Source organism: Bos indicus, chromosome 15 (genome assembly GCF_029378745.1).
Source record: "Bos indicus isolate NIAB-ARS_2022 breed Sahiwal x Tharparkar chromosome 15, NIAB-ARS_B.indTharparkar_mat_pri_1.0, whole genome shotgun sequence".
NCBI lineage: Eukaryota > Metazoa > Chordata > Mammalia > Artiodactyla > Bovidae > Bos > Bos indicus.
This window is the reverse complement of record NC_091774.1, coordinates 65256599-65275477: the sequence shown is the minus strand read 5'-3', so window position 1 is coordinate 65275477 and position 18879 is coordinate 65256599. Positions and strand designations below refer to the sequence as shown.

Here is an 18879-nt window from a genome sequence, read left to right as displayed (position 1 = left end):
TATCAAACTTTGAAATGATATTTCACCAAGGTTTCTTTGATGCTATCAGGGACTCTGAATTCTCCTCATGGTCCTGTGGTCGTGCCAACGGTTATGACATTCAGACCTGGAGATACGGGAGCCGGGTTTCAACTTATTGCAGCCAACATAGCTCTGCAACTAGCTTCTGGGACGCGGCTTGGCCTGGGGTTATTGGGACCAGTTTCTACCACCCAGGACCTGAGGGCAGAGCTGGGATTTGACATTGCAGGGCTGGACTCCTCCTGTCCTGGGAAAGGTGGAGCAGCACTTGACTGCAGGCAGAGGTCCTAGGAGAAAGAGCATGACAAGGAGGCCTGTAGTCTAGAAGGATAACGACAACAAAGGACAGGAATAATAATGGTGATGTATTTAACTTTACCAAGCCCTTTGTGCCAAGCATGATGTTAAGTCCTTCACGTTGGTTATTTATTTGAATTCTCAGAACTTGTGGTTAGAAGCAATTATTTTACAGATAAGGAAACTGAGGCTTTGATAAGTAACTTACAGAAGGCACACAGTTTGAAACCCAGGCAGGTCTGACTCTGGAATCTACACTTTTAATCCACTTACCTGATGATTCTCAAATCTGACTGGACATTAGATTCAGCAAGGGAAGTTTTACAAACTATAGATACCTGGGTTCTGCCCCAGGCCAATTAAGTCAGTTTTGGGGATGGAACCAGGCAGGTATCAGGGACTCTGTGCTCTCAGCCCTCTTGGCCCTGGGATCTGGCAGGAGGCACCCAAGCTACAGCTGTGGGCTGAGCAGGGTCCGCTGTATATAGAGGAGTGAGGACCCAGGGGTGAGGGGGCATGGAGGGCTCTTTCCCTGCGTGGAGGGCTCTAGTTCCAGGACTGTCACTGTCCCTGCTTGGAAACCAAATGTTGTCACTCTGGCGGTCATGGGAGGACTTGGCATCTGATGAGCTCAAGTCAAGTACCACCAGAAATGTTTCAGAATGAAGTGAATGTGTAAGGCTACGTTTTCATTCTTCAGATGTTTGCTGAGCACCTGTTGTGCAGTAGAACCTGTACAGGGCCCCAGGGATACGTGGAACAGGGTACTGGACCCAGATGCTCCGCAGGGAAGCTTAAGGGAATAAGTGAATGATTTATTTGGTCCTGCCAACATCAAATGACACTTCACCTGCCATAATAAAACCTGCTGGTTTCTCCCTCCATAGGTTCAGCTTTGCGCAGAGGCTTTCTATCCAGGGGGCTATCTGTGAGGAACTGCATGGGGGTGTAGGAAGCTGACCCGCAGGGGACGCTCCTCTGAGTTCTCAGGCCTGAGAAGAACGGAAGGCGCCACTTTTCCTAGAGCGAGGGGCCCGCGGGTGCCTGGGGTTGTTTCACCATCCTTTCTCAGCATTGTGGCCTCACACAATGATGGGATGTTTCCTGTCCTAAGCTGGTGGGGTGTTGAAAAGACTTGACTGGGGAAGAATCACAGCACAGGATATAGGAACCTGAGGACCCCACAACCTTCAGGAGGGCAGGCCGTGGCCTGGGCCTCCTCTCAGTTCATGGACTTTGGAGACACACAGATGTGGATTCAAATCTAGACTCCACCATTTACTTAACCTCTGGACACCGTGGTATCCCTGTGACCAGGGAAATGCATGAGGTCAGTAAATATTTACTTACTAGATGAACCTCAGTTTCTTCATCTGTAAAATGGGGATATACTTGGACCCCAGCAGTGTACAAATCAAATTAAATCCTTTTTCTAGAAAAATGGAACACCCAGCACGTAGTAAGCATAGTGGACGGTGGTGGTAAGAGTTTTCCTTGGGGCCATTGGAAAGGGAAGCCCTTTTCTGCAGAAGTACCTGCACTTCAGGGACTCCCCTGGTGGTCTAGTGGTTAAGAATCCGCCTTCCAATGCTGAGGATGTGTGTTCCAACTTTGGTCAGGAAACTAAGATCCTACATGCCACGGGGCAGCTAACCCCTCACTCCTCAACTACTGAGCCTGTATGCTGTAGAGCCCATGCTCTGCAACAAAAACCTGAGGGCCGCAACTGGAGAGAAGCCCCCCATTGCATCTAGAGAAAGCCCACACACCACAGCAAACGGCCCACGCAGCCAAAAATTTTAAAAATAATTAACAAAAAAAGAAGTACTTGAACTGCCCCAGACAGCACAGGAAAGAACCACCACACAGCCTGGCACGGGAATTAGAGGCTGAGAGGAGAGGCCCAGAGAGATTCCCATGGTCGGAGCCGGGAGCAGGCCCGTGGGATGGTGGAGAGAGTGGGGATGTTGAAAAAGAAACTGTATTAGCATAAGGTCTGGTGGGGCCGGGCCCTGCCAAGTGTTTCATTGAACTGTTAGGGCAGGACTGGAAGTGAAAGGGAATCTAGATTGCTATTGCGCGTCTGGGTGACAGTTGCCACCTCCGCCTGCTGCCTCTGGGTAAACAGTAATTATGCATGCCGGCTTAGGCACTGTTCCTCTAGCCAGCAAGGATCCTTGGAAGAATGTGCACTGGCGACTCAAACGTTTTCTGTTTCTCCCGCTCTCTCCTGCCCGCCTCCCCGCCAGGTGACCTGGTCTCGCGCGCCATGCACCACATGCAGGGCCGCCACCCGCTGTGTCCAGGCTCCAGCCCCGCCCGCCAGGCCCGGCAGCCGCCCCAGCCCATCACCTGGTCCCCCGACGCCCTCCACACACTGTACTACTTCCTGCGGTGTCCACAGATGGAGTCCATGGAGAACCCCAACCTGGACCCCCCGAGGATGGCGCTGAACAATGAACGGTAGGGCTCTGCCTTGGGCTGTGTACCTGGTGGGCCACGCGACCCCGTGTGCATGTGGAGTGCCTGACAAGGTGGCCGAAGAGCCCTGACCCTGGCCTGTTTGCCTGTGGGGAGGTGGCCTGACACGGCGAGGACTGTGCATTCAGATGGAGGAAGGTCTGGCCCTGGAGTGCAGCGGGGCTTGTTGACCCTGGACTGATGTATTGTGGGTTGCTGAGGCTCCGAAGTTGGGCTTTGACCCCTCTCAGCTCTAGCACTCATCACCTGGGCTCTCAGAAATTCATTTGCCTCTTTTATAAAATGAGGTATTCACTCCTACCTAGAAAGGTGGGTGGTAAGACGCGCGTGAGCTCACGCTCTCAGAAAAAGCACTTAGGACAACGTCTGGGTGGTAACTGGCCCTCCATCAGTGGTAGCCGTCACCTCTGTTGATGACTGCGATGTCACTGTTACCATCATTCTTGTTAGAAATCTCAGGCATGTTTTGCCCCGTCCACTCATTTTACGGATGGGAACATCATGGCTCTGGACGATTATCTGATCCCCAGCAAGTTAGTGGATGAACAGCCCCAGGGCCCAGGCCTGCTGGCTTCAGTCTAGTGCTCTCTGGTAGGGGCCCAGCCCTTTCCCAACTGATGGAATTGGATCATCATCATCTTAATCCTCTGGGAGCTATCTAGCGAATGCAGGGCCGAGGCAGGCAGGGCCTGACACAGAGTGAGAAGGTGGCAGGTGGAGGCCCCTGCTTCCCTGAAGGAAGCACCAGCAGGGAGGTGGGGTCAGAGCACGGGCCCTCCGCCCCAGCTGTTTCTGCTTTGCGGAGAAATTGTTGTGGTTGTCAGAGCTTGGCTGGGAGGGCGAAAGGGCCAAGAAAACATCTGGAGAGGGTGGGGATGGGGAGAGAGGGGCCTTGCTTATTGGTCGGTGAGGTCCCCGAGGGTGCCTGAGGCTGGGTCGCACAAGCAAAGGTGACTGGGAGAGGAGGCGGAAGTACCTCCTGGGACCCGCTGCCCCAGGCTGGGCGGCTTGGCCCTTGGGCTGTGACCATGGCCATTGGCTGCGGCGATGGCCGGGGAGGTGCTCTTCTGCAGGCACTGTGCCCAGAATCCCTGGGATGTGTTTGTGGCCACCCTCTGGCTTTCCTCCCGGGAGGATTCCCAGGGCCTGATGTTCCGAAACATGGCATCAGGGTTCCTGTGTGACCCAGGCCGCTTGTCTGTGTGTGATTGTTGCAGCTGCGCTGGAGTGGTAACATACACACCAGTGTGTGTTTAGATAGCCCATTATTTACAAACCGCACTGTCTGTGGCACAAAGAAATTGGACACAAAGGCATTTTTCCATGAATCATTTCAAATGAGTGTTAGACACATGGAAAATTGGAACCACCATGAGGAAAAAAGAATCCCCAAATGTCAGATTTGGGCACGGTAAGGAGGACACCTTAAGAATACCCAGGCGGGTGGACGGCCCGACAGCTCTCTAATGGCCCACCTCCTGGCTGCTAAGCAGGTCCTGCTGGACTTGGGCTCCCTCTGGGAGCCCTGCCACCCAAGGGAGGCCCTGCCGCCCTTGGAGAGCCAGGCTGGCCTTCCCGCCGCAGGCCAGGCCACATGTCCCTGTGAGGCACTGCCGCTCTGACACCCTCAGCAGAGCTCTGAGGACCCTCTTCACTCCTGTGCACAGAGGCTGGAGCTTGCTAGGGCTCCAGGGAGACACCCTTTGCTTCTGTGAGTCTGGCAGTGTCTCTGTCCTCTCCCATCCCCCACTTTATTCCCTTGAGCTTCCTCCCTCTGTCCCGGGTCTGGAACATGGGGTCAGGTCTTGCAACCAGAATAGGGCAGAACCTCTGGGTCTGCTTGGGAATTCGATGGTTTGGGGATGTCTGGCTCTGTTGGGATTAAGGGACCTCTTCCATGACCTCGCACACGTGGGCTAAGGAGCTCAGTTCAGTAACTTGGGTTTGGCCCATAACACCATTGATGGTGCCACTCCAGTCTGTGCTCGTAGGTTTCCGCTTTGAAGAAACTGCCTTTCTCCCTTCCCGCTGGGTGCTGTGTGTGACCACGATAATGCTGACAAGGGCTGGGTGGGTCATGCATTCATCTGTCCACGAAGCTCATCCTGGGTCCCTGCTATGCCACAGGCCACCTCTACACTAGTCGATGGGGCTCCAGTATCTCTCCATGAGGACCATCCTCCCCATGGCCTCCTGCTCTGGGTTTGGAGGGAGGAGGGAAGTAGGGACTGCAAGGGAGCAGCTTTGCAGGGGCACAAGAAGGCGCTCTTACGTGCTTCCATCTGCCACTGCAGTGAGCCGGGAAGCAGTGGGGAAGGGAGCACAGGCTTCAGACAGAGCCTGAGCTCAGATCCAGCCTCCCATACAGGCCCCTCCACGCCTCAGGCTCCCTATCTGTAAAATGGGGCTGTGAGATAACACACGTGAAAGGAGCCACCTCTTCCCTTTAAAGGGGCAGCTCTACCTACTTCTGCTACTTCCGTGCCCCACAATGAATCAGCAAGGTGCGTGCTAACATTACAAATGGGGGCATAGGGCTGGGGGGCACTGAGCTGCTGAGTACCCGGGCAAGGATTCAAATCAGGTCTCTGACCTGAAGGCCCTCACCCTCCACCAGCCAGGCTACAGCATTCCCAGCCCCAGCTGAAAGCCAATCCTAAAGCTCTAAGAAAATCTGGGTGGGTCCCAGCCCTGGGGATCCACCTCCTCCAGGGCTGTTCCGGCCCCACCAGCCTCTCCTCTCCCAGGACACCTTCCTCGCCTCCTGGGGAGGGCCCCTGCAGCTGAAACCTCCCTGCACCCTCCCAGGATCCCTTTCTTGCTGGCAGCTTTGCATCACAGGCACCAGCCAGGCATACAGCAGGGTCTCAAACACAGGATTAGTCCCAGCTGCCACCCTGCAGGGCACATCATCACCCGTGACCAAGCTCAGAAAGTGAAAGCACTTGCTGTCAGAGATCCAGGGTTACCCATGGAGATGGGGGGAGCCTCCTTCCCCCCGCTCCGTGGTCTGGAGGAGAACGGACAGCCATCTGGCTCAGCATGGTCCTTGCTCACTGTGCCTGGAGGCAGAGGGACGGGGAGCCAGAACAGAGGGCATGGTCCTCCTGGGAATGAGGAGTTTGGGGATGTGGGGAGGGAGGTCGTGGAGACATGCAGGAGCGGAGGGAGGTCTGCTGTCTCGCCAGTGAGTTGCTGGACGAGAACATCATATAGCAGAGCACATGGAGGGAGACAGATACAGCTAGCGAGGCAGAGGGGGCAGAGGTGGAGGGGGGCAGAAATCTGGCTTTCTGCCTCAGAACCTTGGGCACTGGGGGTGCTCAGACTCCCCAAAAAGTGCTGCCAGCAGCCCGGAGAAGCCAGACACCTGCGGAATACTGGGAACGAAGGTGGGCCGCTTGTCTACACCCCAGTTCATTTGCTTGAGCTTCACATCCCTGGCCCCTGGCTCCCCTCTCCCCACCCCAGCCCTTCACAGTGCCCCTCTGTGGAGAGAAGCACGCTCCAAAGGCTCAGGCCCTGCTGGTGTTCAGGACACTGAGCCAGGAGGAGCGTCTGATTTGGGATGCAGCTTAGAAACATCTGGTGTCCTGTTTCTTAGCCAACGGAGTGCAATTGGAGGGGAAAACTGCAATTCAAAGAGATCTCACTTCTCACTGTCTGATTTTAGAACCTTCAACCTGTCCCTTAGTCTCTGCAAAGTGTGAGTTCTGTAAACAAGTAACATGTACGCCTCACAGCCACCCATAAGTTATGAGTGCTAGGGAGCTAATGCAGACAGGACTTTTTTAGAGCAGGACCTGGACACCGTGAATGCTCAGTATTAGCTACTATGATGATTAGTATCAGGCAGAAGGAACAAGTGAATGCCAAGACCATGTGGCAGGAGATAGAGGGGGGACCTGGGGGCGAGAGAGAGAAACTGTGTAAGAACAAAGAAATACAGTCCAGAATGATGCATGAGGGGGCTGGGACCTCAGGGGCCAAGGGAAGGGGAGGGCTGAGCCTGTGGCCTAGAAAGCCCTGCCCCGCTGTCTGGCTCCATGGTTTCGGGATCAACTGGTTTCCATTTGCCCTCTCCCCTGCATCCCCTCTCAGCACCTGTACTGCTCTGAGAATGCAGGTGCTAGGAAGCCCTTCCCATGCTGCTATGAGGAGAGGCCCTCCTACCAGGAGCCACCCCAGAGCTGTCTGGTACGTGGTCCTGCACCCCTGGCAGAGTCAGAAGTGACACGGGGCCCGGAATACTGGTTTGATACCAAACATAGTCCCCAGTTCCCATGGAACTAGTTTTGCTCAAAGTCTTTTTCCAGGTCGGATCCCAGAAGAAGGTACTCTTTGTCCAGCCCAGCCCTTGGGTGCCCTAATCCATGTCTTGCTGGCCAAGGGGGTTCCTGAAAGTATGTGGACAGAACTCAGAAAAGCTGGAGTTAGCAAAGATGTGAGCCCACAGGGTTCTGGCCAACTCTACTTAAAGTCCATAATATGACCTCAGGTACTGCCCAAGGTTGGGGGCTCCACCAGCCTCTAGGGTCATCCTGGAGGTGTCATCTCTACCATCTTCTTGCAGCATGACATGTCAGCCCATCTTTCTAGGCCTCCAAGTTTCCTTAATGGTAAAATGGTGAAGATAATAAGACGCTACTGGGATTAAATGAGTTGAGTACAGTAAAGCTGTACCTGGTCCATAAGAATAAACAGTGGCTGTTACCCTGCCCGCCCTCCCCCCGCCCCCATTATGGTCATCAGCATTCTTAGATGACATGGTTGACATTGAGAATAGTCTCTCTTCATTGATGATGAATGTTTCTTTAGGATGATGTTTCTTCAAAAGCGGTTCTCAAGCAGTATCTGGTTTAGTAATATGACTACAACTCATACAGTTAATACTACTACTAACTACTATTGATACTACTAAGATAACTACTGCCACTACCAATAATAATAATTAATAATGCAACTCCTAATATTACTCCTACTTACAAACACCCCTACTGATTATAGCTAGCATTATAGAGCACGTATTAAGTGACAGATACGATACCATCTTAAGCACTTCACTTATTAACATACGTTTCTCGCTATACTTCTGTTGATCAGCAGGGAAGGAATATAAGAGAATTACGAAGGACTGCCTCATGTGATTGAGTCTCTTGCCTAATAAGAGAGGCAAAAACAAGACAAGGGGGAAAAACTGAGCATGAGCCGGCAGATAGTGTTACAGGAAGCTTGATTGTCTGGTACTTCGTTAGGTCAGCTCTCAGGCCCTGCCACTGGCCTGGATTCAATCCCAGCTGTGTTACTTACGAGCTGGTGGCCTCGGTCACTTAGCCTCTATGCCTCAGTTTCTTCTCAGCACAGGACCAGGAGTGCAGACTGCATAGAAGTGTCGTGGGGATTGAGTTAGTATGTGCAAAGTATTCATGCTTGGCACACAGTATGTGTCGGTCATCATCATGTTCTTTTCCTTCTTCTTTTTCATCATACTCACCATCCTGTTCCAGAGGATCTTGGAGAAGGTTGGCATCCTTGGAGTGGGGTGAGCATGTTAGAACAGGCTGGGCTTCTAACTGGGCCTTAAAGACCAGCCCCAGGACACCGGGACAGATGGGGTGTGGGCAGCAGAAGTCACAGAGGGATTTTGTTGCTTCACAGTGTATATTTTGTGACCGACATGGATCTCCTTTTTTTTTTTCCCCTACACTGGGCTTTCACTGCTGTATGCAGGCTTTCTCTAGTTGCAGCACATGGGGGCTACTCTTTGCTGCAGTGCGCGGGCTTCTCATTGCAGTGGCTTCTCTGGCTGCAGCCACAGGCAGTAGGTGGGCACACAGACTCAGTCATTGCAGCCCTCAGGCTCTAGAGCATGCTAGCTTTGGTAGATTTTATGCACAGGCTTAGCTGCTCTGTGGCACATGGGATCTTTCCAGACCAGGGATCGAACCTGTGGCCCCTAGATTGGCAGGTGGATTCTTAACCACTAGGACCTGGACAACCAGGGAAGTCCAGATCTACATTTTTTTCAAACACAGAATAGGTGTATGTGTGTGTGTTTAAGTCATCACTGGTTGTTGTTTGTCTAGGTAGATGCTTCTAAGTGGGACTTGAGTGGTTTTCCCATGGAGACCTGCCTTCTCAAAGGTGTGTGAGGATCAAGCCAGCCCTTCCTCCTCCAGCCACGTGATCCGAACACATCTCCTTACCTTCTGAGCCCTGGTTTCCTCCTGTGTAGAGTGAAGATCCCAGCAGTACTTGCTTCCTGGGGGAGCCTCAAAATCCTGGGGCAGGGCTCCCAACACACATGAAACCCACAGTGAGGAGAGGCCCTTCTTTGTTCCAGTCCGGATGCAGGAGGGGGCTGTTTCCCCTCGGATGAGCACTTTACATAAATAGGAGGCACCCGCAGACAGGCTGAGTGTTCAGTCTGAAGAAATGGGCTCATTAATCTTTTGCTCAGCTTGCGAAAGTGTTTTCTTATCAAATAATAGAGATGATGGCGGTGATGGCTTTGTACTCCTGACTTGTGGTTCCCTTAAATACCATTTCAAGAAGATTTGCAATGTTAAGCTCTTTTCTTTCTACTCCCCCCTTTTGTGCATTAAATTTCCATCTGTTTACCCAGAATGGAAGTAAAAGAAATAAAAATAGCTATTGGATGGATTAAGTACTTTTTTCCACACACTCCTCAGGCTGGTGTGTCCAGGGACCTCTGAAGCCACTTGTCATGTGGTCTGCAGTGCACAGAGGGAGCCATCCCTCCCACCCCTAGTCATTCCCCATCCTTCTGTCTCCTTTTTATTTTCCTCCAAGCACCCTCCTCTGTCTGAAGCTACCTTGTCTATGGATTTGCTTACTTCCTTTTCTGCCCTCTTCTCACCCCTCTAGAAGGTAAACGCCAAGGGTCAGTGTAACCACTGTGACTCCAGCACGTAGAACATTCCCTGGCACAGAGTAAGCAGTTAAGTATTTTTTTCAGTGAGATAAGCTATAGAGCCTAAAGGTTGGACTTATGGAGTCAGAAAGACCATCCCTAGGATCTCTGCTCTGCCGTTGATGCACTGTGTGACTATGGGCACGTTAATTTATCAGGCCTCAGTTTCCCCAGATTTTCATGAAAAATGGCTTGATCTGCTTGCCAAGGTTTTTGTAGGGTTCAAATGAGGTAATCCATTGAAAGGACTTAGCACAGAGTAAGCTCTTCATACATGGTAGCTGCTATTAGCTGTGTAATTACTATTTTCATAAACCTGTGAAAGGACTCATAACTAAATCGTGTTTAATGCTTAAATAACCCAAAACAATGGTGATTTTAAAAATCACATCTACTCAAAATGCTTGTTTTCTTTTTCTCTCATATATACCTCCTTCAGTCTCTCCCTTTAATTCCATCTTATCTCACCCTGACAGTAGCCAGAGAACCAGGCAAGTGACAAAGATTGGTAGACCAGATGGACCAAAGGACTAGCTCAGTGAGGACTGTTTTGAACAGAAATATGTACAAACTTTGGATTTATCACAACCCACCATCCAAGAATCTCAAAGAACTCTAAAAACTGGATTTCATCCACCCATTGGTTCACAAACCGAGCAGCAAGTCAAATGCTCCAAAGTCAGTGGTGTACTTGTGTCCCAGGCCCCTCGCTTGCTGGTTTGGTCCCAGTACCTACACAGGACAGGCTGCCACAGTCAAGTGTTAAGTGTGGGAGTGGTATGAACTGATACATATTTACATGGGCTATAAGCATCTGGGGGCTTCCCTGGTGGCTCAGCTGGTAAAGAATCTGCCTGCAATGCGGGAGACCTGGGTTCAATCCCTGGGTTGGGAAGACCCCTTGGAGAGGGGAAAGGCTACCCACTCCAGTATTCTGGCCTGGAGAATTCCATGGACTGTGTAGTCCATGGGGTCACAAAGAGTCGGACACAACTGAGTGACTTTCACATCACAAACATCTGGACAAAAGGTGTTTGTTTGTTTGTTTGTTTAATCTTTATTGTTATTTTTGGCTGCACTGGGTCTTTGTTGCTGTGTTCAAGCTCTCTCTAGTTGCGGCAAGCCGGGGCTGCTCTCTAGTTGCAGTGCATGGGCTGCTCCTTGTGGTGGGTTCTCTTGCTGCAGAGCACAGGCTGTAGGGTGTGATGGGCTTCAGTAGCTGCAGCTCACAGGCTTAGCTGCCCCATGGCATGTGGGATCTTCCAGGACCAGGGATCAAACCTGTGTCCCCTGCATTGGCAGGCAAATTCTTAACCACTGGACCGCCAAGGAAGTCCTGGACAGTTTTATGGCTTATAAAGCACTTTATAACCACAGCTGTCTAGCAGTTCCTCACAAGCTCTCGAGGGAAGCTCTCGAAGGAAGGCGCAGACTGAGGCCTTCTCCCACAGCAGAAGGCAAGACAAACACCCAAAGTCACCCAAAGTCACAGCTAGAAAGGGACAGCTCAGAGCTTAGACAGGGAAAGCCAATGATACGGCTACAGTGAATTCACGGTGTCACAGGCAATACCTCCCTCCCGCCTTCCAGGGGAGAAAGAACAAGACCCTGGAAGCTGGTCCCTCCATCAGCACCTCCTGTGACTTGAGCTGCTCGCTCTCAATTTCTTGGGGCCTCTTTCCCCACAGGCTTGAGTTTGCTGGCTCTGGGTAGCCAGCACAGGTGGGCATCCGTCCAGCTTTCGAGAAGGAGTGAGCCAGGGATAGGGGGCAAACAGAGGAAGTACCAGTGCCAGATAACAGAGGCTGGAGACAGGATCCCAGCCCAGCCGTTGACAAGCGCCCCGGGGGCTGCCTGTTGCGTGTGACTTCCTGTCCCATTGTTGCGCCCACCGGTCCCACCGGGAAGGAGAGGACCGGGAATTGCTGGGCCCGGGGATGTTTTTATAACACATTGCCACAAATCCCCTTTGTCTACAGCATCACCAGGCTCCCAGAGAGAGCTTCGGTGCTGGGAAGTCCCAACTCCAGGGAATGGAGTTTGCTTTCTCAAAGTTGGACTTTCCAGACCCCTGGGGATGGGGCAGGATAGGAGCTCAGGCAATATCTACAGTCACATGGGCGGGCTCTGGCCTGCTCCTACTTGCCTGCCAGCCAGCTCCCAGACCTCCCTCCTCCCACAAGCCCAACGCCTCTGACTGCCACCTCCTTGGCTGTTTTCATATTTCCTATTTGGGGACAGAAGGCTCTTAAGGGGTCCAGAGTGTTCCCTTGGGGCTTTGGGCCCCAGCCCAGCACCCCAATCCCTCCTGCCTTCAGTGCTGATGAGGCGGTGGGCACAGCAGGCCTGCGGGTGCACTACAGTAACTCTTTTCTCCCTCATGCCTGCCTTCCAGGTCTCCACCGGCCAGGGACTCAGAGCGTTTAATGCATGACAGTTTGGTCTCTGGAAAGACCCTGGAGTCTTTCACTTTAGAGCCAGACAGCTCACCACTGGCTAGCTGTGTGACCTTGGACATGTGTCCAAACCTCTCAAAGCCTTGGTGTCCACATTTGTAAAACGCAGACCAATAGTTATACCTCCCTTACAGGGTGCTGTTAAAGGGTAAAGTTTGCTTACTTGGCACATAGTAGGCCCTCAGCAAATCTTAGCAATGTGGCTTTACTGCTTTACTAACCAGGCCAGCATCTTCCCTGAAGCTGCAGTTGGGCTAGGGGTACAGAAAGGATGATCAAGTGCTGGGAACCTTTTCCTCTGACTGAGTTGGAGTGCACTGCCTCTACAGTACAAGTCAAATTCACCGGTAACCCTAACCCTTACACATGTGCTTCTCTGCCAGGCCTCAAGAGACATGCCCCTACCTCCTCCTAGAAGTTTCTGGAAACTTTTTTTTTTAATCCTTTCATCACGTGCTCAGTTACATTCAACTTTTTGTGACCCCATGGACTGTAGCCAACCAGGCTCCTCTGTCCATGGGATTTTCCAGACAAGAATACTGGAGTGGGTTGCTATTTCCTCCTCCAAGAGATCTTCCTGACCCAGGCATCAAACTCCTGTCTCTTGTGTCTCCTGCGTTGCAGGTGGACTCTTCACCACTTGAGCCATTGGATTGATTGATTGATTTGGGTGTGTTGGGTCTTAGTTTCAGCACTTGGGATCTTCATTGCTGTGTGTGAGATGTTTTAGCTGTGGCACGGGGGATCTTAGTTCCCTGACCAGGGACCCAACCCAGGCCCCTGTATTGGGAGCATGGAGTCTTAACTAACCACTGAGCCACCAGAAAAGTCCCTTCTGGAAACGCTTCACCCAACTGGGTGAATGGGTCCCCTTTCTGCCTTAGACTCTGGGGTATGGGAGAAGGCAGATGCTGTGTGATGATACTCAGCTGAGTCCAGACAGGAATACCTATTCAGAGACTAAATAAAAGACCCAACCCCCACCCTACTGCTCAGCGGTTATCCGCAGGATAAGTGGAGCAGGACAGCTAAGTCATAGGCTCCTCTCCAGCCTGACTTGTTGGCCGAGGTCCCTGAGTGGTGACAAGCACCCTCACCATGGTTTGAAAGCATTGTGTTCGAAAGAAGGAGCTTGTGTTTGAGCAGGCTAGAGGCCCTTGCCGGCCTGACTTCTTTCACATGGTGAAAGAACTGTGGTCTCTTGTCAGCCATCACAGATGCTGAGCCTGGCTGATTCTACATCTCTTACACCTTAATGCAGCAGCGAGCCCCATGGGTGAGGTGTGGCCGAGAGGCCAAGGGAGCCACACCTTAGCCAGGTGGAAAGAGGCCTGCTTTCAGCCCGCTGCATTCCAGGTGTGTGGGAAGCAGCGATACTCTGCTGGCTGGGCCAGCTGCCAACCAGCCAGGCCACCATGCGGGAGGGCCTTGGCCTGAGAGGCCAGATAGACGCCTTGAGGCTCGCGGCACTGGGAGCCCTCCCTGCTGGGTGGGAGAGGGTGGAGGGGTGCAGTCTCCACTGAAATCTGTAACATCCGCCCACATAAGAAGCCACCCTGGAGTCAGGCCCAGTTATCAAAGACAGATGGCTGTGTCCCCTGAATCGCGGCTCAAGGCCACATGGACATCTGCTGAACCGTACCTGCCATTGCCTCCACCCTCCCAGAAAAACCTCCTCAGCCCCAGTCAGCCGAGTTCCCCCAGGAAGCGGTTCCTGGGTAGAAAATTCTGTGAAATGGTTATCTTTTTATCAGGGCAATATTTTCTTTCTTTTCTGAAGAGAACCATTTGTTAATACCCAAGTCAGCTCAGGCCTCCAAGCGTGGAAGACGAAGTGCTTCCCCATTTCATGAGCTCGTCTGGCTGACTTAGAGCTCAGGGACCCTGCAGAGAGCACTAGAGTAAGAGCAGACCCCTGAGAACATGTTCGCAGTTTGAGGGCTCTGCCTCCAGGAGTGAGAGGCATGCTGTGCATTTCTAAATTCAAAAGTTGAGTCTGTTATGTGGGCTTCTGTCCTGAGGGATGGACAACAGCAGTCTCTGCCTTCAGAGAAATTATAGTCTGAGGAGAAAGCAGTCAATGCCAGCTAGCAAAATGATTACAGCTGGTGTATGTTTGGGGGCTTCCTCGGTGGTGCTAGTGATAAAGAACCTGCCTGCCAATGCAGGAGACATAAGAGACGTGGGTTCGATCCCTAGGTCAGGAAGATGCCCTGGAAGAGAAAATAGCCACCCGCTCTAGTATTCTGGCCTGGAGAATCCCATGGATAGAGGAGCCTGGCGGGCTACAGTCCATGGGGTAGCAAAGAGTCGGACAAGAATGAAGCGAGTTAGCATGCATGTGCTGTGCAGGAGCAGAATGGAGACCAGGCTCAGGCGGGTGGGCAGAGAGGGCCTCCCACTGCTGCAGGGGACCCACGAGCCAGGCGAGGTGCTTTACCCAAGTGCTAAACGCTAGGGTGGCCGGGTGTTCGTGTTTGCCTGAGACTCTTGTCTCTTATGCCTGCTGTCCCAGAGGTGTTGGCAGGAACACTCCTCTTCCTTCTCAAATGTGGTCCAGCTTGGTGACAGATTACACAGTTACTGTGCTTAATACTCATCGTTCCCAAGATGAAAGCGGTGGCATAGGGTCCAGAAAATGGGAAGCCAGAGTCAACTTACTAAGCTAGGTGGCGGTGGAGTACACTATTTGGGAGCTTGGATCTTGGGGGTACCCTGCCTGAGACTACCTCCCCACTCTGCCACTTACTAGGTGTGTGACCTAGAGCAAGTTACTTGACCTCTACAGGCCTCAGTTTCCCCATGTATAAAGTGGGGACAATAATAATACCTGTTTCCTAAAGTAGCAATGAGGATGAGATGAGTCAATAGATGTAAAGGGCTTAAAACAGTGCCAGGTGCTTAGCAGATGCTCTGTACACACTAGCTGTTTGTGTTTCCCGAGTAATCCTGCCTGCCTGAGAAGCTGGGCCAGGATACCCCTACTGCTACACTATTGGCCTCCCATCCATAGCTCATGTTGGGGTTCCCTGATGGGCAACCAATAGGAAGAGGTAGGGAAGTCGTTCACAGCTAATCATGACTGGGTTGTAATCTAAATTTATATCCATATGCATATCTGAGCAAGTAGAGGTTTTTCTGGTGCCTCTAATCTGTACCAGATGGGTTTTAATAAGAAAAGCATATTTCCCCGAAGAAAGCCCTAAGCCCTGCCCCTCACATAAGTCACCTGACCCCAGGTGGAGATTCTGTTAGGGGTCAGCTGCCAGGTCCGAGGCCAAGGGACTGTGGGGGGGGAGATAGTCCTCAGAGTCAGAAGAGAGATGCCTGCTCAGCTCTGACTCCAAGCTGAGCCAAACCACTCTGGTTTACCAAGCCATTCTAGAAAAATAATTAGTCCAAGATGTGAGCCAGACTAGAATCGCATCCTTTGTGCTGGGAGTGGAATCTGACTTCATTTGGGACAATGTTGGTTTCATTCTCCATGGATGTTTTGGCTTGGTGTTAGGCCACCGCAGCCCTCCGGAAATCTTGGGGGATTTGGGGGTGAGGGCCTCAGAGTTGGCAAAGCAGAGCCAACCTTGACTTTCCCAGAGCAGTCTCTGCTTGAAGAGCTGGCACTTGATTGGGAAAAGGTTGGCATCTTTGCAGGTTCCTGACTGTGCCACTTGCCAGGCCCAACCCAGGCAGCATGGCAGGGTGGGGTGCGGAAGCAGTGTGCTTCCGAGCAACGTCCTGAAGAGAGAAGGATTGGAGGGAAGGTCACCCCATTCCACCCTAGGGCTCAGCAGTGACCCTCACTGAAGGCAGGGCAAAATCAGTGCAAGAATTTAGGGCTGAGGGTGGGAGATCTTCTGGCCAGCCCCTCCCTTGACCATCATCTGTGTAGCTGGTCCTTGTGAGATTCCTTTCCTAGACTAAGGATCCTTACCTCGGGGTGGGCTGAGCTTAGATGGTGATGAGGACATCTCCTTATGGAGCTAGCCTAAGGCATCGTGGGCCTCCCCAAACCCTCCCAGCTCCAGGAGCCAGGCCTGTGCCCCATGGCACCCTCTGCTCCCAGTCAACAGTGGAAGTTAAGAAACCATGGCCCAGGTTTCCCGGGGCTGAGCTCAGGCCAGGTGTCGAGGGCCTACCCAGCCAGTGGGCACCTCCCAGACCCACCTGCCTGAATCCTTGCACCCAGTCCTCATGGGTGGGCGCAGAAGGGACAGACCCAGACTTGGCCTGCCCGGTGGGGACAGAGGCACAAGGTCGTATCAAGCCTGGGCCTCCAGTTCCAGGCTTGTGCCCCATCTGCCAACCTGCCTCTCTCCCCAAGGCCCCTGCCCACCTCAAGGAAGAACAGAGCCTGCTTTGAGCTGGAAATTGGAGGCGTTTCCTGTTTCATGTTGTTAAGACACCGCTTATGGGACTGTAATCCCAATAAATCATACGCTTGCTGAGTGGGGCAGGGTTTGTTTTTTGGTTTTTGGTGGTTTTTTTTCCAGGCTGCAGGGACCTCTTAAAACCAAGGCCTTAAGAAGTTTATTCTCTTTCATTTCTTTTTTAATGGGAAAAAATGGCTTTTGCAGGCCTGGTCCTGGTGAGGGGCCTTGTGAGCCTGTTAGCTTGATATACTCAGGCTCAATTGTTTGATTAAAGAGGGAAAAGAGAAACTGAGTCACGACGCTTGGAGCTGGTCTCCCTGTTGCTGCTGAAGGGCTCTCTGACCTTAGGCGAGACACTGGGCCTCCCGCGGCCTCTGTTTCCTCCTCCTCACCCCACTTCCTGTTACAGGCTCACTCTCTTTGCTATATTTTACGAGTTCTCCACATGACATGAATTGCTATTTTATGCACACAGAGACAAATGCTTGGAGTCGGTGACCCTTTTAAGTGGCCTTGTTTGTCACAGTAGCAGCCCGACCGGATGTGTTTGCAAGTGTATGTGTGGTGTTTCCGAGGTTAAGCCGCCAGCAGTCCTCAAGGACTGCAGGTCCCTCACAGTATCCCATGCCCACCCCCTCGCACCCTCGCTTGTTCATGACCCCAAAGCTCCTGGGTCTGTGTTGTCCTTGCCCCTTCCCCGGTCTAGGGTTCTTGACGGCCGAGGCCCTGCACCGCCAGAAACAGTCTCCAGATCACACTCGACATAGTGGTTGTGTTTGTTGCTCTGTTTTATGAGCTGGGGTGGAGTGGGTGGTGGGCAGCTCGCTGGCAGGCTTTTGCAAGCTTTACATGTTTATACTTGCAGGAAGGTTGAGGGGTTTGGAGAGGGAATTGGCTGGGCTTGATGAAGGCTGGAGCTGAGGCATTTAATAGATTCTTGCAGCCTTTTCTGCTATTATGTATTTTCTCTATCAAAAGACACTAAAATGATAGTAACAGCTAACCTTTACCAAGAACTTACCATGTGCTAAGCACTTTATATACATACTTCTGGCTGTCTTGTGAGGTGGCCCTATTATTGGTACCCATTTTGTTGATGGGACAGCTGAGTCTAGAGAGAGAAGATAACTTGCACAGGATTATAGTTTAATTCATCAAGACTGCAATGGATTGCAACCTAGGGCAGTCTCCCTCAAGAGCCCGTGTACTTGACCTCTGTACAGAAGGTACAGCTTTCATCTTATGGAGGCTGTGAAATAACAGCAAAAGGGTTTCTCATGATGCTAAGTGTCTAGAAACCACCAACCTAACCCCATGTTTAAAAGAAAAACAGGCCCAAAGAAGGTAATGATATGCCCAAGGTTATAGACTCAGTTCAGTGGCTTCTAGAAACTAGGATTTTCTCCCAATGAAGATTCGGTGTGGAATCCTCAGATCCTTAAGCCAAGAGTGTGCATGTTCACCACACACCATTCTAGAATTGACTGGACTGGGGCGGGATGCCAGCCCCACGCCTGAGAGCAGCCTTGCCCCAGGGCAAGGCTGCATTTGTCTGAGGCAGCAGTTCTCAGTGTGGTCTGGGGACCCTCTGGGTCCCAGAGGCTTCTCAGGAGGCCCCAGGGTCAGCATTATTTTCACAACAATGAGATGTTATTTGCCTCTTCACTCATTTTCTCACAAGTTCCTGGGGAGTTTCTCAGAGACTGTGTGACAAACAAGCATAGTATCACTCTGATGGCTGACAGAATGTGAACCTATGTATTCAGAGGTTTGAAGTTCTCTGTTTTCATTTCGGATACAGTAATTAGCGATAGAACAACACACATAAACAAAAGCTCTTTGAGAGCATGAATAATCTGTAAGAGTACAAAGGGGATCCTGAGACCAAAGCACTTGAGAACCACTGGTCCAAGGTACCAGGCCCAGCACGGGACAGGCAGTGGCTTGCGGCCAACCGCAGCCTGGCGAAAAGGCAAAAAGAGGGAAGCGGGCCTTTTCCTCTGGAACCGGAGAGACCCTGGGGATGGTGCATAGCCAATCATTCCCAGCCTTGCTCCTCTGGAGCACTTTCACCCCGTGTTAGAACACAGCCGTGGCCAGTACAGATGGGAGTTTTTATAGGGATTTTCCAGAATGTCCAGTAATGAAGGCCAGCTTCTCAGCATGCCCAATGGGCTAGATGAAATAACCTGAAAGGAAATAGTAGCCTGGAGCCCACAGGCCAAGGGAAGGATGTTACTGAGAAAGTCCATGAATCGCACGTCATTTTACTTTCCTATGGGCCACAGGTCAGCCGGTGGGTGGGCCAAGGAGAAAGGCC

General features: G+C 51.9%; 1 protein-coding gene across 1 annotated transcript in view; it reads left to right on the top strand.

Annotated features, from left to right (window-relative positions):
• ABTB2 (ankyrin repeat and BTB domain containing 2) overlaps window positions 1–18879 on the top strand; it is a 186459-nt gene that overhangs the window by 141261 nt on the left and 26319 nt on the right. Inside the window, exon 3 of the mRNA XM_019975495.2 lies at window positions 2568–2781. Coding sequence (XP_019831054.2) covers window positions 2568–2781 — 214 coding nt within the window. The remainder of the gene's footprint in view (window positions 1–2567; window positions 2782–18879) is intronic.